General features: G+C 35.0%; 2 protein-coding genes across 2 annotated transcripts in view; both read left to right on the top strand.

Annotated features, from left to right (window-relative positions):
• The first annotated feature begins 220 nt into the window (after positions 1 to 220).
• Galphai (G protein alpha i subunit) lies at positions 221 to 15,820 on the top strand. The gene is made up of 6 exons (XM_019054106.2): positions 221 to 477; positions 2,283 to 2,467; positions 3,855 to 4,141; positions 4,516 to 4,610; positions 5,377 to 5,565; positions 7,039 to 15,820. The coding sequence occupies exons 1-6, from the start codon at positions 357 to 359 to the stop codon at positions 7,227 to 7,229; spliced, it is 1,068 nt and encodes a 355-aa protein (XP_018909651.1). The 5' UTR covers positions 221 to 356; the 3' UTR covers positions 7,230 to 15,820.
• A 1,417-nt stretch (positions 15,821 to 17,237) lies between these two features.
• Rap1 (RAS oncogene family member Rap1) overlaps positions 17,238 to 18,272 on the top strand; it is a 48,557-nt gene continuing 47,522 nt past the window's right edge. Inside the window, exon 1 of the mRNA XM_019054081.2 lies at positions 17,238 to 17,575. The gene's annotated coding sequence lies outside the window, so the exon portion shown is untranslated. The remainder of the gene's footprint in view (positions 17,576 to 18,272) is intronic.

Below are 18,272 nucleotides of genomic sequence, written 5' to 3' on the forward strand. Positions count from 1 at the left end.
CTGAACAATGAACAAACCACGAGCACTTTGATCGCTAACGATCGTTAATTCATTGCGCAACTTTGCTGCCCAGAAAACGAATGATGATTTTAACGGAGTTTGAACTTTGGAGCCTTTTTCAAACCGACCAATCACAGCTTTAGCCGCTGTTGACCGTTTCTAGTTCGCGTTTTTTGTTGACAAGCGGCGGGACGCCGATGATGCGCCTGTGTGTGTGTGTAAAATTTGAGTGATATGAGTTAGTGTGTGTGCCGAGATAGTTCATGGTGACAAACGGGTGTGGAAATCGCTAAATAATTTTGGTTTTTGTGTCTTTCAGTTGTATTTTAGTTTTGAATTATTAAGTTAAGTACAAAATGGGGTGTGCTTTAAGTTCATCGAGGGAAAAAGAGGCCGTTGAGCGGTCCAAAAAAATCGACAAGGACCTGAGAGCGGATGGAGAAAAGGCAGCTAGAGAAGTGAAGTTACTTCTATTAGGTAATTGATGCCATAAATTGAATTACTAGTTGTAAATTAATGGAGATATTATGTATCTAGCTAGTTCTGGTACTCGCCTCTGACGAATGCAATGCGGTATCTTCCAATATTCTTAAATATACAGATTTTACTAACTTACCGTCCTGCAGTTTGGAGGTTTGTACCGGAACAATCTAACATCATCAATGAATGAAACTCTTAATCAAATCATGATTGTTTCCAATGTTTGGTGCTATGAACTGTAACTCCCTTTATCGAGTATTGTAAATTCGGTCACTAATTGGTCTAAGTATAGTGTACATTTGATATCAGTTAATCTATCAGGTTATAGACCTTGAAACATTCAATTGGAGGTATGTTTACAAATTAGCCTCTGACCTTTTTCGGTATCTCCTCCTCAGGTGTGAAAGCACTCTGCTAAAAATTTTGACCTTTACATCATCAGCAACCTGGTTTCAATTCTACTTAGTCGGATAAAAATCCTCGTGAGTGGTTGCATTTGAAGCAACTCGTATTGTAAGCCTAGAAACCTATGCTGAGTTGCATTCAAGATTGTACATGCCTATGATTTTAAGAACTGGTTTTGTTCTCTCCGTAAGACCTAAAGACGGAGCGCTAGGAGAATAAATTGAAGCCACCTCTCCAATTGGTTAGAAGATAGGTGGCAAAATTGGGAGAGATTTGAAATTCATATAAAGAGCGGTAGCGGAATATAAATGCGTAAAGAAAGTATCCCAGGTTGATTTTTGCTCAAATTCACTTCCCCTTACACCTTATAACTTCAGATTATTTTTGGTCCGTCATCGACCGATCAATCTCATTTAGGAGTAATGACCATCTGGGACTGTAACTGCCTGTTTGGACCGGCGGGACCACCTGGGGCAACAGAAAAACTAACGTAATCTAAGATCCTTGCTTGTTTCTGAGCCGAAGTAGGTTTATTTTCAAAAGTCATCGTTCCAACGTCACCGATATGCTCGTTTTAAGCATTTAAAACAAGTTTAGAGCAAGAAATGTGCAAAAATCACTAGAACAAGTTCAAATCAAACTTCCATTTGCCGCCATGGATTTGCGAGCTTATTTGCACAATCACAGAGCACCAAGGTGGCTTCACTTCTCCTCAAAGTTATTAGATGCGAGTGCTCCATCTTTATATCTTTATTCTCACCTCTCAATTTTTGTAATATTACAAGTAAGATAATGAGCAACGGCTCAACTTGAAACAATTAAGAACCATACTTGAAACATGCAATGCTATAAGTAGGGTGCAGGGAGATTGAGAAGAGCATTACGTAACTTTGTTTTCATGGGTTTAAGGATAGAACCTACGTCCTATAAGCGATCCAAGAAGGAAGGGAGGTTGAAAAATCCAAAATTTAGAGTCGCATATTTATTTCATGAACAGCCCCAAAATTTTCTGAACTTGAATCATTACATGTAACTTTGATTTAGGTTGATTTTTTACTTAAATTCGTACTTCAAATTGAACTTTCAGTACTTTGAGGTTACTCTCTCTGCATGGAATTTCAAAAGATGATCCGTTATTGATTTTTTAATGGATAATACTTTTTTACTGATTTTACTGTAGACTTTTCCTTTCAAAAAACTATTGCTCCTCAAGTAATGTCTACAGAAAAATGAGTAAAAAAGGTTTCATTAAAAAGTCAGTAAGTGATGCCAATAAAGTCAGATTTTCATTTAATTGAGATCCTTAATGTGCCAAAAATCAATTTTGTAAGTAAACCTACCCCTACTTTTATACATAACATAGTTTTTTAGAAAAATTATTGGCTATTTTTCAACAGGGGCTGGCGAATCTGGTAAAAGCACAATCGTAAAGCAGATGAAAATCATTCATGAAACAGGATATTCAAAAGAAGAATGTGAGCAGTACAGACCAGTTGTCTTCAGTAATACAATTCAGAGTTTGATGGCCATTATTCGAGCCATGGGCCAGCTCAGAATTGATTTTGCTGATCCTGGAAAGGCTGTAAGTTACTTAATTCCTTATTATTCTTTGTCTCTCTGCATATTAACAATGAAACTTAAGGAATGTACATCTTTGTTTGCGGCATCGCAGACTTCCTGTCCCATTTTATTTTTTAAGTGGAGTTTGCACATGTGTACATCATTTCCTAAAAACTTCCGAATTTTCCTTCCCTGCGTGAAAGATATTCTGTGAAAATTTCTATCAATACTGTTGAGTTCTTCATTTTTGACAATGTAAAATAAGATCTGAGTTTTAAAATATTGCAAACGAGATATACGTTTCTGGAGTCTCACTGTAGAATTTTCTCTCCAAGGATCTGTACAAGGCAATTTCAGAGACCCTCCACAAAATTCTTAGAGGCTTGAAGAAAGCCAGACACTCTCGGAGACTTAGTGGCTCCTAGTACGTACCGATGAAATTTTCATAGTTCGACATAAAGTTCATCATCAGCACAAAGCAAAAAATTAAACAATTTGGCGATGTAGTAGCCAAAATATTCGTGATTGCCGGACTTCTGATACATTTAGGTGCATTTAGGCTCTGCCGGTACAAACACTGTACCCTTTTCTTCCCTACGGGTGTTTTGCATCTGCCTCAGATTTGACGGGCGCAGCAAGGAGCTTGTCTTTAACTCCCTACCTTGAAATGAAAGGTGTTGCTCTGCACTGCATGCATGCTTTTCTCAATCCTCTGCCCTGTCATCTTTACTGATTTAGCCTCTGCACTTTCTCCTCAATATGCGTTTTAAATCGCGAATATCTCGGCTCCTACATTGCCCAATTTTTTGGCTTTGTGCTAATGTTGAACATGTGTAACCTATCAAAGGTCCATCAAGATCTACTAGGGGCCACTAAGCCCCTTTGGGTGTGCAGGGTTCTTTTATACATAGGATTGCCACAGTCAGGGAAAACTGAGAAATATCAGGGAATTTTAAAAAGTCAGGGAAAACGGGGAAATGTCAGGAAAAATGTGTGAAATCACCTTTGTTTGCTTGTTAGAGTTGGTTTGAGGTTTGAACAACAAATTTTGTCCAAAAACTGTTTTAAATTATGACCTCTGAACCATCTTTCATATCTTCAGATATCAGGAAATTTACCAAAACAGGTCAGGGAAATGTCAGGGAATTTCATTTTCCAAATTTTGTGGCAACCCTGTATACAGCTTTCACCGGAGGTCCCTCAGTCCTAAATAAACTGATCACTCATTGAGAGAAGCTCTCAAATTTTATAGATACAGCAAATTATTGAAGTTACTTTTGAGCTCATTGAGATGAACCTTGATAATAATCCACTAATGCATACAACTGCCGATCAATTTTCGGAAGCTCAACCTAACCTAAGCTTAAATTCCTAATTGCGTTTACTAAGTTTTGTCTCTCTCTTTGCAGGATACAGCACGACAGTTTTTCACTCTGGCCAGTGCTGCAGAGGAAGGAGAAATCACACCGGAGTTAGTTGCAATTATGAAATCTCTGTGGCAAGACCCCGGTGTTCAGCTTTGTTTTTCCCGGTCACGAGAATACCAGCTCAATGACTCTGCTGCATACTATCTCAATGCACTTGACAGAATCTCAATGCCCAACTATGTTCCAACCCAACAAGATGTTCTACACACTCGAGTTAAAACAACTGGAATTATTGAAACACATTTCACCTTCAAAGGGCTACATTTTAAGTGAGTTGTTACCTAATTGTATCATGCAAAGTGTAAAAAAAGCTGTGGGTACAATACCATGTGATATATGCGGAATTCTAACATGTTGATGGACCCAGTGACTGAACCATCATTTTTATAATTATGATGAAAAATGTTACTTTCGGAAACTAATAATTTATATTCACTTTTAATGGTGTACTAGTCACAAACCATGCATTTTTAATTTGGTTTAAGTAGGACCTGATGGCATCAAGATGAAAATCAGTAATCAACCAAAAATCAGCTACTGTTGAGAAAGATTTTTGACAGGAAAGAGTTCTCAACAAAGGTTATTTTTTAGTTTTTTCTTTTCAATGACAATTAGTAATTTTTGTTTTAATTTTTCCTTTTAGGATGTTTGATGTTGGTGGTCAGCGTTCTGAGCGGAAAAAATGGATTCATTGCTTTGAAGGCGTTACTGCCATCATTTTCTGTGTTGCATTATCAGGTAATTTTAACAGACTGAATATGGTCACATGTAAAACTGATGATTTTTGCTAACTCTGCATCATTAGGGAAGAGAAATTATGGCGAGGCTGTCTCTGATTTTCATAACTAAAAATTGAAATGAAAGCTTCAGTACAACTGAAAAGCTTCCGCTCGTATTTTTTTCTGCAAGTGAGGAGGGGTGCAAATAGCAGCAGGCCTCCACAATTCTCCAAAGGGCTTCCCTCACTTCTCTGAAATGCACTAGGTTTTTGCAAAAATGTCAGCATGAAAAGCTAATTAATAATTGGTTAAATTTTTTGATTAATATGGGAATTTTATTCAGATATTTCTACAAATCATCGAATTGTATTGTTCGCCAGGAGATCACCTGGTGGTAACCTTTGATGAAGTTTAGATAATGGTATATAATTTAAAAAATTTAAGAAAAAAAATTAGTCATTTTTATTATTTCTTCCCGCTTGAAATAATTTTTTCATCCATCCGTTCAGGATTATCTCCCCTCAAATACTTAATGTAGACAAGGAAGCGAGCCAATGTTGGTCAGAGGCTGGGTGAGTATCGTGTCTTTTTCACCATTTATCCATCATTTAACAAGCTTTCCCCTATTAAGATGTTTTAGAGTACGTCACCTGGAGATGAGAGGATTTACCAGAATGGACAGCTGTACAGTAGATACTAATTAAATCATATCTATCATAATGAAGCAACGTTTATTTACATTTATTTATTTTTTTAAAATAATAATCTGTTTGTTTTTTATGTAGGTTATGATTTAGTTCTGGCAGAGGACGAAGAAATGAACAGGATGATAGAATCAATGAAACTTTTTGACTCAATCTGCAACAGTAAATGGTTTGTGGAAACATCCATTATTCTTTTCTTGAACAAGAAGGATCTCTTCGAAGAAAAGATCTCAAAAAGCCCTCTCACCATTTGCTTCCCAGAATATCAAGGTGAGTTGTTTTGACATCATATTCACCGTCTCATGAAACCTTTAAAAATTGATTTGAGGTGGTAAAAAAAAAAAAAAGAAACAAAAAAAAGTAACCAATTGACCAAGCCAACAACAAGAGTTTGCTGTAATTACTTTTATTTCATAGCAAATGATTGATCGTGCTGAAATGCTGAGGGGACAGTAACAAGATGGCAGTTTCAGAAGGGTAGCAGAACCCCAATCTCTGTTGCAAGTTCTGCGAAGCAATTTTGCCACAAAGAGAGAACATACCAGTGGCAAAGTAAGATAGGTGGGAGTAAAAGGCCGAACTTTTCTGTTGCAGCCGTCTGTTGGCTGCCGTATCGCGTGAAAATTTTGGAATTGTAAAATATCAACTAGAGACCCCCTAGGCACAAAATGACACACTTTCCAGAATTTTAAAAGCATTTCCGAAGTTTTTACGATTTTTATTAAAAAATTTCGGAAATGCTTTTAAAACTCCGGAAAGTGTGCCATCTTGTGCCTAAGGGTCTATAGTTGATATTATACCTCATTTCCGAAATTTTCACGCGATACGGTGGTCGTCTGCCGCAACGGAAAAGTGTGGTCTTTTGCCCCCACCTACCCTACATTTTTGGATCTTTGGTAATTGCTAATAATATTTTGTAAAATATGTAGCAAAAGATTTAGTATTCGTAGTATTGGTTTCTAGATTAAGTATCAGTGGTATTTTAGTGAAGGCCGCATGCGGCCTTTTGTCCCTTCGGACCTGCGGCTTTTTGCCCCATTTGATGACGTAGGTAAATATAACCTCAAAATTGAAAGCCAAGGCCATTAGCCCAAAAGTGACTGCGGGATATTCAAACTATCCTTATCATTGTTTGAACTGCAGTTCGTTCAAATTTCTCTATCAACTACAAAACTTGAAATTTGCCAAAACAAAACTGGAAAAATCGATTTTTTTTTCACAAAAAAATTAACTCTCTTCATATTTTCGAGGGAACACGTCCGTTCGGTCCGACACTTCGTCAACACAACAACACCACCACTACCATCGTAACTAACACGGTCTGGGTACCAACCTAAACAATCCTTGGAAAAAAACTGGGGTGCGGATTTTTGCCCCCACCTACCCTATGGCCAATCAGGAGCAGCCGCCTCTCACTTTCATGCGGTTTTTTATATAGTTTTTCTCATTTTCTTTTTCATTCTCTCCCCCCCCCCCTCCAAAAAAGGTATATCATACATTTTTGAAATTTTGAATATTATATCATGCTAGACCATGCCCCTTGCCTCCCTAAATAACTAACGGGAATTTCAAGGAATTTTATCCAAGATCAAAACTCAACCTTTTTGTCACAAGCACACTTTTCCATGTGATATATTTGATAGACTTTGTGTATAGAAATTTTACCATTAGAACGTTGTTTCCTAATCTATTATTTCTTTCTTCTGTCATTCCTTTAATTTTTATTTTGTCACTTTGTTTCAGGTTCCAATACTTATGAAGAAGCAGCAGCTTACATTCAAATGAAATTCGAGAACCTGAACAAACGGAAAGATCAAAAGGAAATTTACACGCACTTCACATGTGCGACTGATACGAACAATATTCAGTTTGTTTTTGATGCAGTGACTGATGTAATCATCAAGAACAATCTCAAGGACTGCGGCCTATTCTAATATGCTGCTCTTAGGTACGAAGTATCCTGATCCGTTTTCGGTGTCTTAATCACTGGACCTCTGATGGTAGGTTCGGTAAAATGCCTCGCTTTATGCCATACTCCATGTGAAATCCTGGTCCATCAAATTAATTTATTAACTTTTTAATCTGTAAATAGGCCTTTGGTCCGCGGTTCCCAGCTAAACCTGAAACTGATCGTTTCAAGTTCCTTCTCTGGATCCCGATTTTTTTTTAATTTTTGGGACCTTGGTTTTGTGTACATTGAAGTTTTATGTCATAGGTTTATTTTATAATTCATTAGCTCTAAATTTTTACTGGCCTAAACAGATGACGTATTGATTGCAAAAACTTTAGGTTACTCATTATTTCAAATGAAGATAATCCATGAGAAACTGCTAGATCTACATCAGATCCCTATAGATGAGTGCAGATTTCTGTAAGTATCAGAAAATCGTAGGAAATACATAAGTACCATTTCTAAGGGAGAGGGGGGACGGTATCCCAGAAAATTACTGCTTTTCAAGGAAACACATTTTTTTGGACCACATTGTGCTCTCTTTTTTAGTTCACCATCAGCACCTGATTGAATGCAACTGAAATAATTTGTAATTTTGTGGTCTTGTATGTTCCACGATGGGGCATGTAAAGATTGTAAATATTGCTGGGAACCCTTATCCAAGGAATTAGCTCATTTTTCTTTTCTCTCTCTCTTTTTTTTTGCCAATTATCTCTCATTGATTCTTGACCAACCATGATTAAGGGATCTCAGTCCACAGATGCAAACTTTTTAGTAGGGCGATTTTACCTAGTCAGGTGATTAAACGGAATTTTACAATTTTGGCAATATGCTCTCTACAGTCCTGAAGAATGAGTTGCAAGTAATCAAGTAGTCAGTAGTGGTGCATGATTTAGCGAGTATACTCATCTATGCATGCTAGGAAATATACCTGAATTGACAAGTTATCTCGCAGCATTCCTAGGCAATTGTTTTGGTCGCATTTTTTCAATTTCCATATAAATAACGTCTCGAGCACTATTCTCAAGACGATGTAGGAGTGTTCTGTTGCCAACCTAAATGATTCCTAGTGATTTTTCTTCTAATTTGCTGCAATGAAGTATTTTATTTGAAAACTGTCTAGTCATCATTGCATTTCTAGGTGCAGAAGGCAAATTGATCATCGCATGCGAACGGGTTAAGTTAATTTTTTGTAAACGGAGCGGGCATTAAATTGTGTTATGATCCGGTTTTTTTGTATCTTGAACATAATAGGTTAGAATCATAAAGAACTTTTTTTCAAAAATGCGTTTTTTGAAGTGGAAACCCCGAGCCTCTGTAATTTGAGTTTGGTTTGACATCTTTTTTTCCTATATTTTCACTGAATGATTTTAAAAAATTGCTCAATTTTGAGTTTTTGTGGACTGAGGTTCTTCTTTCTGTGGACTGTCACACTTGTCTTTTTGGGTGTTTTATTTTCATACTTCTCTTTCTGTATAGTAATTCAGACATTCTGACTGTTCTGTTACATTCCGCCTCTTTAGATTCATTGCATCAATTAATCAGTACCTGAATGAATTCGATCGCAGAATACAGTACCTCAAAACATTCTGTCAAAAACAAACATATTTTTTTACATCATTTCAGGACGAATAAATGATTTTTATGGCTCTATTCAAATTTTAACTTTAGTCAAACTGTAAGTTAAGTCTCGGCTGGTCCGAGTATTCAAGAATTGGATCTATTTTCTACTTTCCATTACCATTTACCAAGAGTTATTCAGGGTTTTTTCTTCCCTCTAATTTTTTCCTACCTTAGCAAGAATTCATAAAATTTGCAGATTTTATCCTATTAAATTTCCAGTAGGACTACTTAGCAACTGAAAAACAAGGAGTTTCCTCTCTTTGTTCTTTTAAAGGGTTCACATCCCTCGTTAATATATTTCCTCAATTATTTACCTTTCTCAAGTTCATCAAGTATTGAAATCTTTCCCTCACTTTTCTTTAGAATTGTTACATTGGAATTTATCAAAGAGGAGTGTAAATTTTATTTCATCTGTAATATTTGCATATCAATTTTTAGTCCACTGACAAAGTCGTCTTAAATTTTCAATGAAATCCGTACCAATATGTAGTAAATTTTATCGAGAGAAGCTGGTTAATAGTGATGATGAGTTCTTTACTATAATAATAGAGTAACAGAGCTTGTAGCAAGCATTCAAAGAAAATGTAAGAAACTTTAAAAAACGCTCTGATCAACTATAAAATTGTTGCTATCAATTACAACTGAAGACCTTTACTGTTCTGTGGATTTTTAATTTTTGTATAAGTTCAGTCTTCCATTGCATTTTATTTTTTTGAACATTTTTATTTAAAGGAAGCCTGCAAATTCCATTAAAATTAATTTGAATAGAATGATCTTCTGCACAAATAACTCAGGTTTATCCCAAGCTTGTCAGTGAGTTTGTTTAAAACACTGTTTTGGTCTCACGGAGCTATGTTATTTTAAATAATCATAATTTTTCGGGGCATCTCTGAGGGAGCAAATTACTTAGGATAAAATTCGGAACAAAATTTTCAATGCTAACAAGTTAATTAAGTAAAAAGTTTTACCTCAGCAGTATTCTTAACTGTTCCATTTCATCGCTAGTGAATTCACAGTTTTTATATTGTTATTTTTTATGAAATCTATTTTTATAATTTCAATGTTGTATCTTTGTCATGCTCTATTCTATGTGCCTTTTGCTTTTTCTAACTTGAGTAAAATTTCTGTCCAGCTAACTTTCTGATTGAATACTTCAATGTTTTATTTATTTATTTATTTATTTATTTTTTTTTGTACTTTTTCTACTTAAAATCAATTTTTATTTTGCAAATTTTCCAACTATCGTAATTTGTAAGCTCTCTTTCTAGAGCACCCTAGCATGACTAAACAAATACTCAATTATTTCTCAATGGATAGCTTTCAACGTCCTGTTCTCTTTTCTTCTTCCATCTTTTCATTAAAATGCATCCAGTGGTAGACTGACCCCCAGAGCATTACTGGAACTAGGCATCTCAACTAGGACATGCAATAAGAAGAATGCCTCATATTCGACAGCATACAAATATTTATAACAATTATTGGCTGCGCAGGCCCTTGTGAAATTCTTCTTTTTGGATGAATATCCCTTGTTTTTGGAGTGAATTTGATGATAAGTCAGCCACTTATCCTAGCCAGTCTGCCTCTGAATGCATCTTAGATGTTTCATTTACAGCTATCATTGTAAACTAAAAACTTCACCTCTCAAATCAAAAATATGTGTTAAATGATATAGCGTCTGCTTGAAACATGTACTCAAATTCCAATATTGGTGTTTATTGCTAATTGTTGTAGATTATTCCGTGCACAATATCTGTTAGGTTTAGTTCTTCATGGAGATTTTTTGAAAAATACAATGGAACCTATCCACAAGGAAGCCAATATTCCAAGTTTAGTAGACTGTAAATAAACGGTTGAAAACATCAGTGACTCTTGCACTTTTACAAAGAAATATTTTAAATCTTGCTTTATGAGCAAGTATCGATTCTCATGGTCTAATATTCTGTCAATAAATTTGTCATGATAATTTGTAGATATTATTGAGTTTAAAAGTATTACTTTAGATGTGTTGGAAACAAAATCATGATTTAACTTTGCTTCATCTCCCTCTTGTGGCTTTCTAAAAATCACTTTCTTTTTTAAATTTTTTTTTTAAAAGAATCTCTGAGAGGTTTTCTCTCTTATCATTTCGTTTCATCACTGTTCTCCAACAGAGTTTTTAAGTTTAACTATCAAATTATATAGGAAAGCATAAGTTATAATCTTCTGGGCTTCCCAAGTCTTTGAGCATTCCTTCTTTACTGTACCTACTTCTGATAAATTTAGGTAGATGCCTATTCTTACCTTTTAAGTATCAAAAAATGTAAAAAATCAAACTCTTGAACAAAAATGCTTACCTTTTATTATTTTGGTGTCTGGCTTTAATGTTGAAAGAATGATGTTCAAATAATTGTCTTTCTAAAAATATTCATGTATTTTTTTAGTCTACCTTTGTATAGTGTTCCTTCAAGGACTAAGAGATGGTAGGTTTACTTGTTATTCTGGAAGCTTCTAAACTCACACAAATTATGTTTGATTTTTCCAGTCATGTTTCTCTAGGGATATGATTTTTACGTAAAATTTACAACTTCAAAGCGCCCAATATAGATACAGTTTGATCTTCTCATACTTATAATTAATCTGTAATTAAAGATGTAGAACATATGGAATTTTACAGCTCTGAACCAATACATTGATGGAGAAATCGCAGAAATACTTACATTGGTTTGCGTTCTAGAGTATGTTTCTCTCTGCCCCCACCCGCCCCCTTTAATCATTGAGAGCAAAATCCTCTCTTGAATGCACTCTTTCCCAGGTGCAAACGCTAGCTAGTAACAGAGAAAAGTTTTTACTGGATTTTTTTAGAAGAAAAATCTATTTTCGGGCTTTGCCTTTCCAGCAGAGTGTTTTCCCATTTTTGGGAGTTCTGTACAAATTAACTTGATGCTCTGTAAAAGTTGCCATTTTAAATCAAACTTATTGCAGTTTAGTAAATGTATGTATGTATGTGTTGTATGCTCTTGTAAATAATAGGCACAATTCTCTCATTCACTGTGCAGAAAAGTGAAATTTATCATTTTTCTTCATAGCTCTCAAGCATACGCTGACTCAGGTACGGCGTTATTTCTTCGAAGCATTTGTTCAATCGATTCTCCTTCCTGAAGTCTCAAACCGAAACTAGGACTTTGTCTTCTACTGCTCCAAAAGTACTTGATGTTGAAACATAGCGTTACTGACATCATATTCGTAACATTTCTTACAATTTTATGAAAAATCAACTTATTTTGTAGGCTTGAATTGTATTTAAATGCCAACCTTTCTCAGCATCGGTTAATAGAATGATAGGACCTTTCTTACTACTCTACTTATTTAACACTCAATTTTATTCACTGCCTTTTGTCAAGAATGAAGTGTGGCACAGATCATTAATTCATTCCCCTAATTGCTTACTTGATTCAGATCCACAAAATTTCCGTTTCCTACGTATTGTATCTAAGAATGGTGTCATCCTGTGCCTTCTCTGTTTTATTATCTTCTTACTGTTACTCTGTAGAAATTCAAAGAGTGAAAATTGTGCTCAACAACTCGATACAAGTGAATCACAGTATGAGGTTGCGTCAGGAGCTGTTCACATTTCCAGCAAGGTTCATAGTAAATTCGGTAAATATGTATGCGTCGTATCTTAATTGTTGTCCCTTGTTTTCATGCTATCATGTTTCAGCACAACATTTTGAGGATTTTGTCGTGATCAAACCTGTAAATACTTGATCATCCATTCCAGTTTAGATTGATCATCTATTGTAGCCTGCTACTTTAAATCCCTGCGCTTTTATGATGGAAAATGGCCATCCAAAGCCGGGGAATTCTGTGATTTGATGTTTCAGTCCAGTTTTTAAAATGCCAAAATGTGTTGAATGGTTGTTATAATTGTTTTTACACAGCCAACGTTCATTGGAATGATGCATTGTTCTTAATTGACTTGATCGACAATGTTACTCAGTCCTAAAACTGCAGCTCAGTATTTGAGGGAAACCTTTTTTAAGACTATCAACTCTTTGGCCATATTATTATTAACATAAGTTGTATACACATCTGTGAATACTTTGCATCTTTCCAATATGTTCAGTGCCATTGTGTCTGGATTTTAGATAAAATATGTAACTCTTCTTTTAGCCCACTTACTTGGTACTGAATTCCTAATGTTAGAATTTTTTGTGTTTGTATGGTACTGAGATCAGAATAAGATTAACTTACACTCTTTTTTACCTTGAATATCTAAGAAGATAAATCGGATATGTGTATGATTAGCGGTAGGTAATTCCCTTCTCAACTACTCATTTCCCCTTCTTGTTGTCACTAAATATTTACTGCATCATGCTATCTCTAAATCCTAGGAAAAATCACTGGTACTGTGTAGATCAACCCTAGATGCTCTGAAATGTGAACAAGGTTTTTTTTTCTTCTGTTTTTTTTTTTCTCTCTCGCTTTTCCTTTTTTGTGTGTGTGTAAGAACTGACTGAACAGGCTGTTAAAAGTAATAGAAACATACTATTGTACACTCATATGTAGTCGGTCATTTGTGCCTTCTCTTAATGTAAAGCATCTAGATGACATAGTTCTGAGCAGCAAGTAACATTTTATGTTCTACCTACAAATCTGTAAAAAAGTAATCTGTTCTAGAAAGTAACTGATAAATGAAACTTTTGACAAGCACTGATTAAAGTAAAGTGTTGTCAATGTAATGTATATGACAACCTAACTCATCAAGTTTTCCCTCTAAACCTGATTAGCGAAATAATCAAGCATATTTTCCTTTTAATGGAGGACGAAGGGCAGTCTAAGCCAAGGAAGTTTTGTGCCTTGATTGATGGATGAAGCCTGTCTCTATTCCTCTCTCACTTCATTAAAATCTTGTTTTTTTTTTTTTTTTTTTTTTGTTTGTTTGATCAACTTGTTTAGATTGTCATTGTCATTATTTAAAAGAATCGATGAATTTCTTCTTCTGAGAAGTTTATGAACTAATGTTTGAAAATTTCTTTATCTCTTAGCAATATTTTTTCATAGCAATTATCAATATTTTTGTTTAGCTTTAGCAAGGTATAGTAATGAACTGTTACTGTTGACGTGGGGCTTTACAGATCGTCCATTATATCAAGCATACATTCCATCAATGCAGAGGTAGACCCTCTGCATACCCTGCGATACCCTCTGAGATATTACCCTCTCTGTTGCCTCTGTTAATAATAATCAAAAGAATTTCAAACCAGAGTTAACTTTTTGAAAAGTTATTTTCATGTCAATGGTGTTTCTGTCATTTTTTCTCTCAAATGAACATGCATGTACGATCAAACCATCCTTATTTTTCGTATATTAATATAATCCAGCATTGAACGAAGAGCAACTAAAATTAATCGCCACCTGTAATTTTGCTGTGACCTCTAGGTTGCACATTCTATAGATTACCTACGTTTAGTCTGACGCTACAGACTGACACTATGCATACATGAGGCACTTCAAAGATGTACTAAAGTGGTCCAAAAGAGTATTATGTGTGTGATGTTTTTTTTTTTTTTTTTTTTTTTGGTTTTTTTCAATTCTCACATGAATAATAACTCTTTTATCACTTGAAAAATTTGCTTTTATAACTTGGGAAAAGGTTGAATTTTTCAAAATAATGGAAGAGAAAGTTGAACTCCTGAAAAAGCATGTGATCATTTTGAAATGAAAAAAAAATTAGGGAATTGAACTTGGTAAATTTTTACAAATTTTCATTGAATCTTGTCCCCTTTTTTCGGAGGGGGATGTTATGTGTTGACCTAGAATAGAGCCACAATCATATTATTTCAGATTTTCCCCTGCAAAATTTCTGGTCTAAATCTGATGTAAGCACCCTAGAAGTTCTTGACTTACCAATAAAAGTTTGAACGCACCAGACCCACCCTTAATTGGTCAACATATTTGTTACTATTTAACTAATTCTGTGACTACCCATTCAGAACATCCCTCTCATTTGTCAAAAAATAATGAAATTAATATTAAATAGCTTCTGCAACTATTTGTAAATTATGCCCCACAAAGTCTGTGTTGTGTACTAAGAATCTCAGCCCAAAATATGTCAATTACTTGAATACCATAAGTGTTAGTCTCTAATTGAGTGTAAGGTTGTATATTCTCTTATTTTTAAACTGAAAGTGCAAAGAAAATTCTTAGAAAAATTTGGAATCGAAATCTTTTTGAAATCTTTTGAAATTTCTGTCTTTTGTACCTAAAATTTCTTGATTAATTTTGAATTCTGTTTACAATGTTGGAAAGATTGGAATTATTTATTATTTACAACTGCAACACATCTAAAATCTAGAGTGGAAGGTTTTCTAAATTCTCTGTGGACATTTCAAATCTCCTCTTCTCAATCATATCATGAGAAAAAAAAACATTTGATCCATTTTGCTTGTCTGTTCATGCTGCAAAAGTGCACAATTCCTTTACTTTCCACTGAAAGAGCTGCAAGTCGCACATTTAAGGGGCTTGGAGGACAGGGTGCATAAGTGTTGTTTTTGAAAAAATTGAGATACTAATAATTTCAAGTAAAACTAGTCTCAATACGGATTCTGTGAAAAATTGGCTCCAAAATTCCAATTTTTAAGCATCGAAAAGTCAGTTTGAATTTTCTTTCCGCCATTAGGATCCATGTAATTTCGAAAGTTAGAAAATGCATTTCTTGAAATAGTACAAACTGCACTTATGCGCCTTGTCCACCAAGCCCTTCATTTAAGATTAAAAACTAGAAAATTTATGACCTTTGAATAAACTTTCTCACTTGCATGAATTATCCTGTCTCAATGGTTTTAGGTAAGTAAATTTTTCAATAACGTAATTTATTTATTGTGTCTTCTTTTTCCAATGTTTATTTAATTGTAAGTCTGTTCAACGTTTTTGTTACTTGAATTTTATAATAAAAGTATTATTCTATTTTTATATTTTGTTTCTGCTTTGATCCATGTGAGTTTTCCTCAAGCTTCCTTTACTAGCATATAATTTGGAGTCTACCAAAGAGTGGTCATGCTATCTTTTTGAGAAAAGTTTAGGAACCATACTTTCAGCTGTTCCTAAAATCCCATATAGAATAAGATCTGGAAGCCTTTAATTTTTGTTTTGTTTTGTTTTCTTTTTACTTTAATTTGAGCCTCTGTATGCCACATTTTATAATCATATGATGAATTGTGCGACAGATTGCACAGAAATTGTTTTCGCTGTTGATGTACAAACATTTATTTGACTCAAAATTTAAATTACAGTGAGGAGAATTGGTTTTCAGAACGGTTTGAGTGTATTTTTTAATGCATTTTCTTTGAGAAATTAGTATAGTCTGAAAGAGTTAAAAACTTTGTATTTATGAAGTGACCTTTTTCTTTTCATTCATATTTTCAAAATTTTAACAGCTGTGCACAGTTGATAAGCCTTTACATTTTCAATTGCCACCACAAATAACACAGAATCCAGCATAGAATGTTCGTATTCGGCCAAGTTTAAAAATCGTAATTTGTTTTCAAAATTGAGTTTTTGCTTTCCCTAATTGCTCAAGTGGAATTGTTATTTGAACAGTTTCAAATACCTTCGGAACATCCTCAAAAATAAATCAAAGAGAAATTGAAATTTCTTGAGCAGCGAGTGATGTTAATTCCCCGTATTATGTTCATCCTTATTCTTAATTTTGGCAATCTCTTGAATGTAGGTACTTATTGTCGGAATTCGGGATCGGAAGATCTACAATATGAACGAGCTCATTTTGGAACACTTGTAGGTTTTAGTCACAACCCGAAAAAGAATAAACCTCCACGAAATTTCATAGCGGTGGCTTAAGTGTGAAACCACGCATCCTAGTTTGCGACATTGCAGACTTCCTGTCATATATGTCAGTTTTTTTTGTGGAAAACTAGTCATCGTAATTTCTTGAGAACCTCTTTGATAATTTTCCCCGGTAGCAGAATATTCTGTCAAAATGTTGTATCTCCTCGAAAACATAAAATAAAATAGGAGCGGAAATTTTGAGACACTGCAATTGAGATAAATAAATGTATGTGGTTTCCCACTTCGGCCATCGATATTCTAATATTTTATGAAATTTCGCATCTCTGTCTCCCGGTCTTCGTCACGCAACTTTTACATTTTTTACGGTCTTGGTACGAGATATTTAAAAACCAAAGCCGTTGGGTTAGATATTTTTCTTCGATTGCACCCCCGTCACGAATTCAACCAATCCAGAAAAACTTTTGAATAATTTGAATAACACTTTTGCTTTTATTTAAAAATCCCTCGGAAAATCCCGCGGGATTTTAAATGCACCATTTTGGCAACGTCGGTGCAGCGGGCAAAGCGCCCTCTGAGCATGCGTCAACGGAAGTGAACCAGTGAGTGAACGAACGAACGGGAAGCCATCGCCCAAGATAACGGTGGACGGTCAAATCGCGATTCTCAAGTTAGTTTGAATCGAATAAAATACGGGTTAATATTGGTTTGTGAATCCTTATTCGGTTCTTTATGTGTTCAAGTGCTCGTAAGTTTAGCGTATCGTTCCAACACGCCAATTTTGTGCAGTTCCTGTGAAGTGTCCGTGCTCAAAACAATGGCGTAATTGTCCAGCCTATCCTGTTTACTTACTTATCTTTATTAGACGCCTCCGACAATCTAAGGATACAGTCTCATTTGCTTGCACCTTCGGCAGTTATTTAAGTAAGTTAATCACTTTTGTACAAACTAGTATTTCGTAAATATGTCGGAAATTACTCACTTGGCAGTTTCCGAGCGAACATAACCTGACCAATTTGCAATGTTCGATGTGGAAAAGGGTTTCTCAATTTCGGATATCAACAAGTAACTCATTCTACGAGAGCTTTAATTCTTTTCAAAATTCCACAAAACTCTTACCTTTATTAAAGGTTTTAGGACCGTTGAAATTTTCTTTTGAGTCCCTGAAATTCTTCAAGGTAAGGTTAAAGCTGACGCACTTATGAACAGTTGCTCCGTTGCAACTTTCATGTAACCTAGCCAATTCTTATTTTGATTCATACTTGCAATCTAGTTACTATCCTTTCTTTAGTTTCTGTAGGTGTAGTGTAATATATCACCTAAGCAATTCCTTTCTAACAAGTCTTAGTTCTACATCATGTTCCTTGATGAGGGGTGCAAGTCAGTATTCTGAAGTATGGTAGCGGTGGTTTTCAGTTTATGGACTGCGAAGATTAGGGTCCAACTGATAACTGTAGAATCTCAGAATGAGGTGTGTTCTGAACTTGATATCATGTTTTCCACTCTTTCATAGTCAAATGTTTTTGCTAGAGTCATCTCTAGAAGTTCATTCCCGACACCTTGGCTCCACATTGGAGCTCGCTTCTTATGCATTGACGCGGAAGTTATTCCGTGGTTAGTC

This window comes from Bemisia tabaci, chromosome 1 (genome assembly GCF_918797505.1).
Source record: "Bemisia tabaci chromosome 1, PGI_BMITA_v3".
NCBI classification, from domain to species: Eukaryota; Metazoa; Arthropoda; class Insecta; order Hemiptera; family Aleyrodidae; genus Bemisia; species Bemisia tabaci.

Excerpts from the sequence above, each read along its gene's own strand:
- Galphai (XM_019054106.2), top strand. The coding sequence starts at position 357 with ATGGGGTGTGCTTTAAGTTCATCGAGGGAAAAAGAGGCCGTTGAGCGG. Across the intron at positions 478-2,282 it reads AGTGAAGTTACTTCTATTAG|GGGCTGGCGAATCTGGTAAA; the intron begins GTAATTGATGCC and ends ATTTTTCAACAG. Across the intron at positions 2,468-3,854 it reads TTGCTGATCCTGGAAAGGCT|GATACAGCACGACAGTTTTT; the intron begins GTAAGTTACTTA and ends CTCTCTTTGCAG.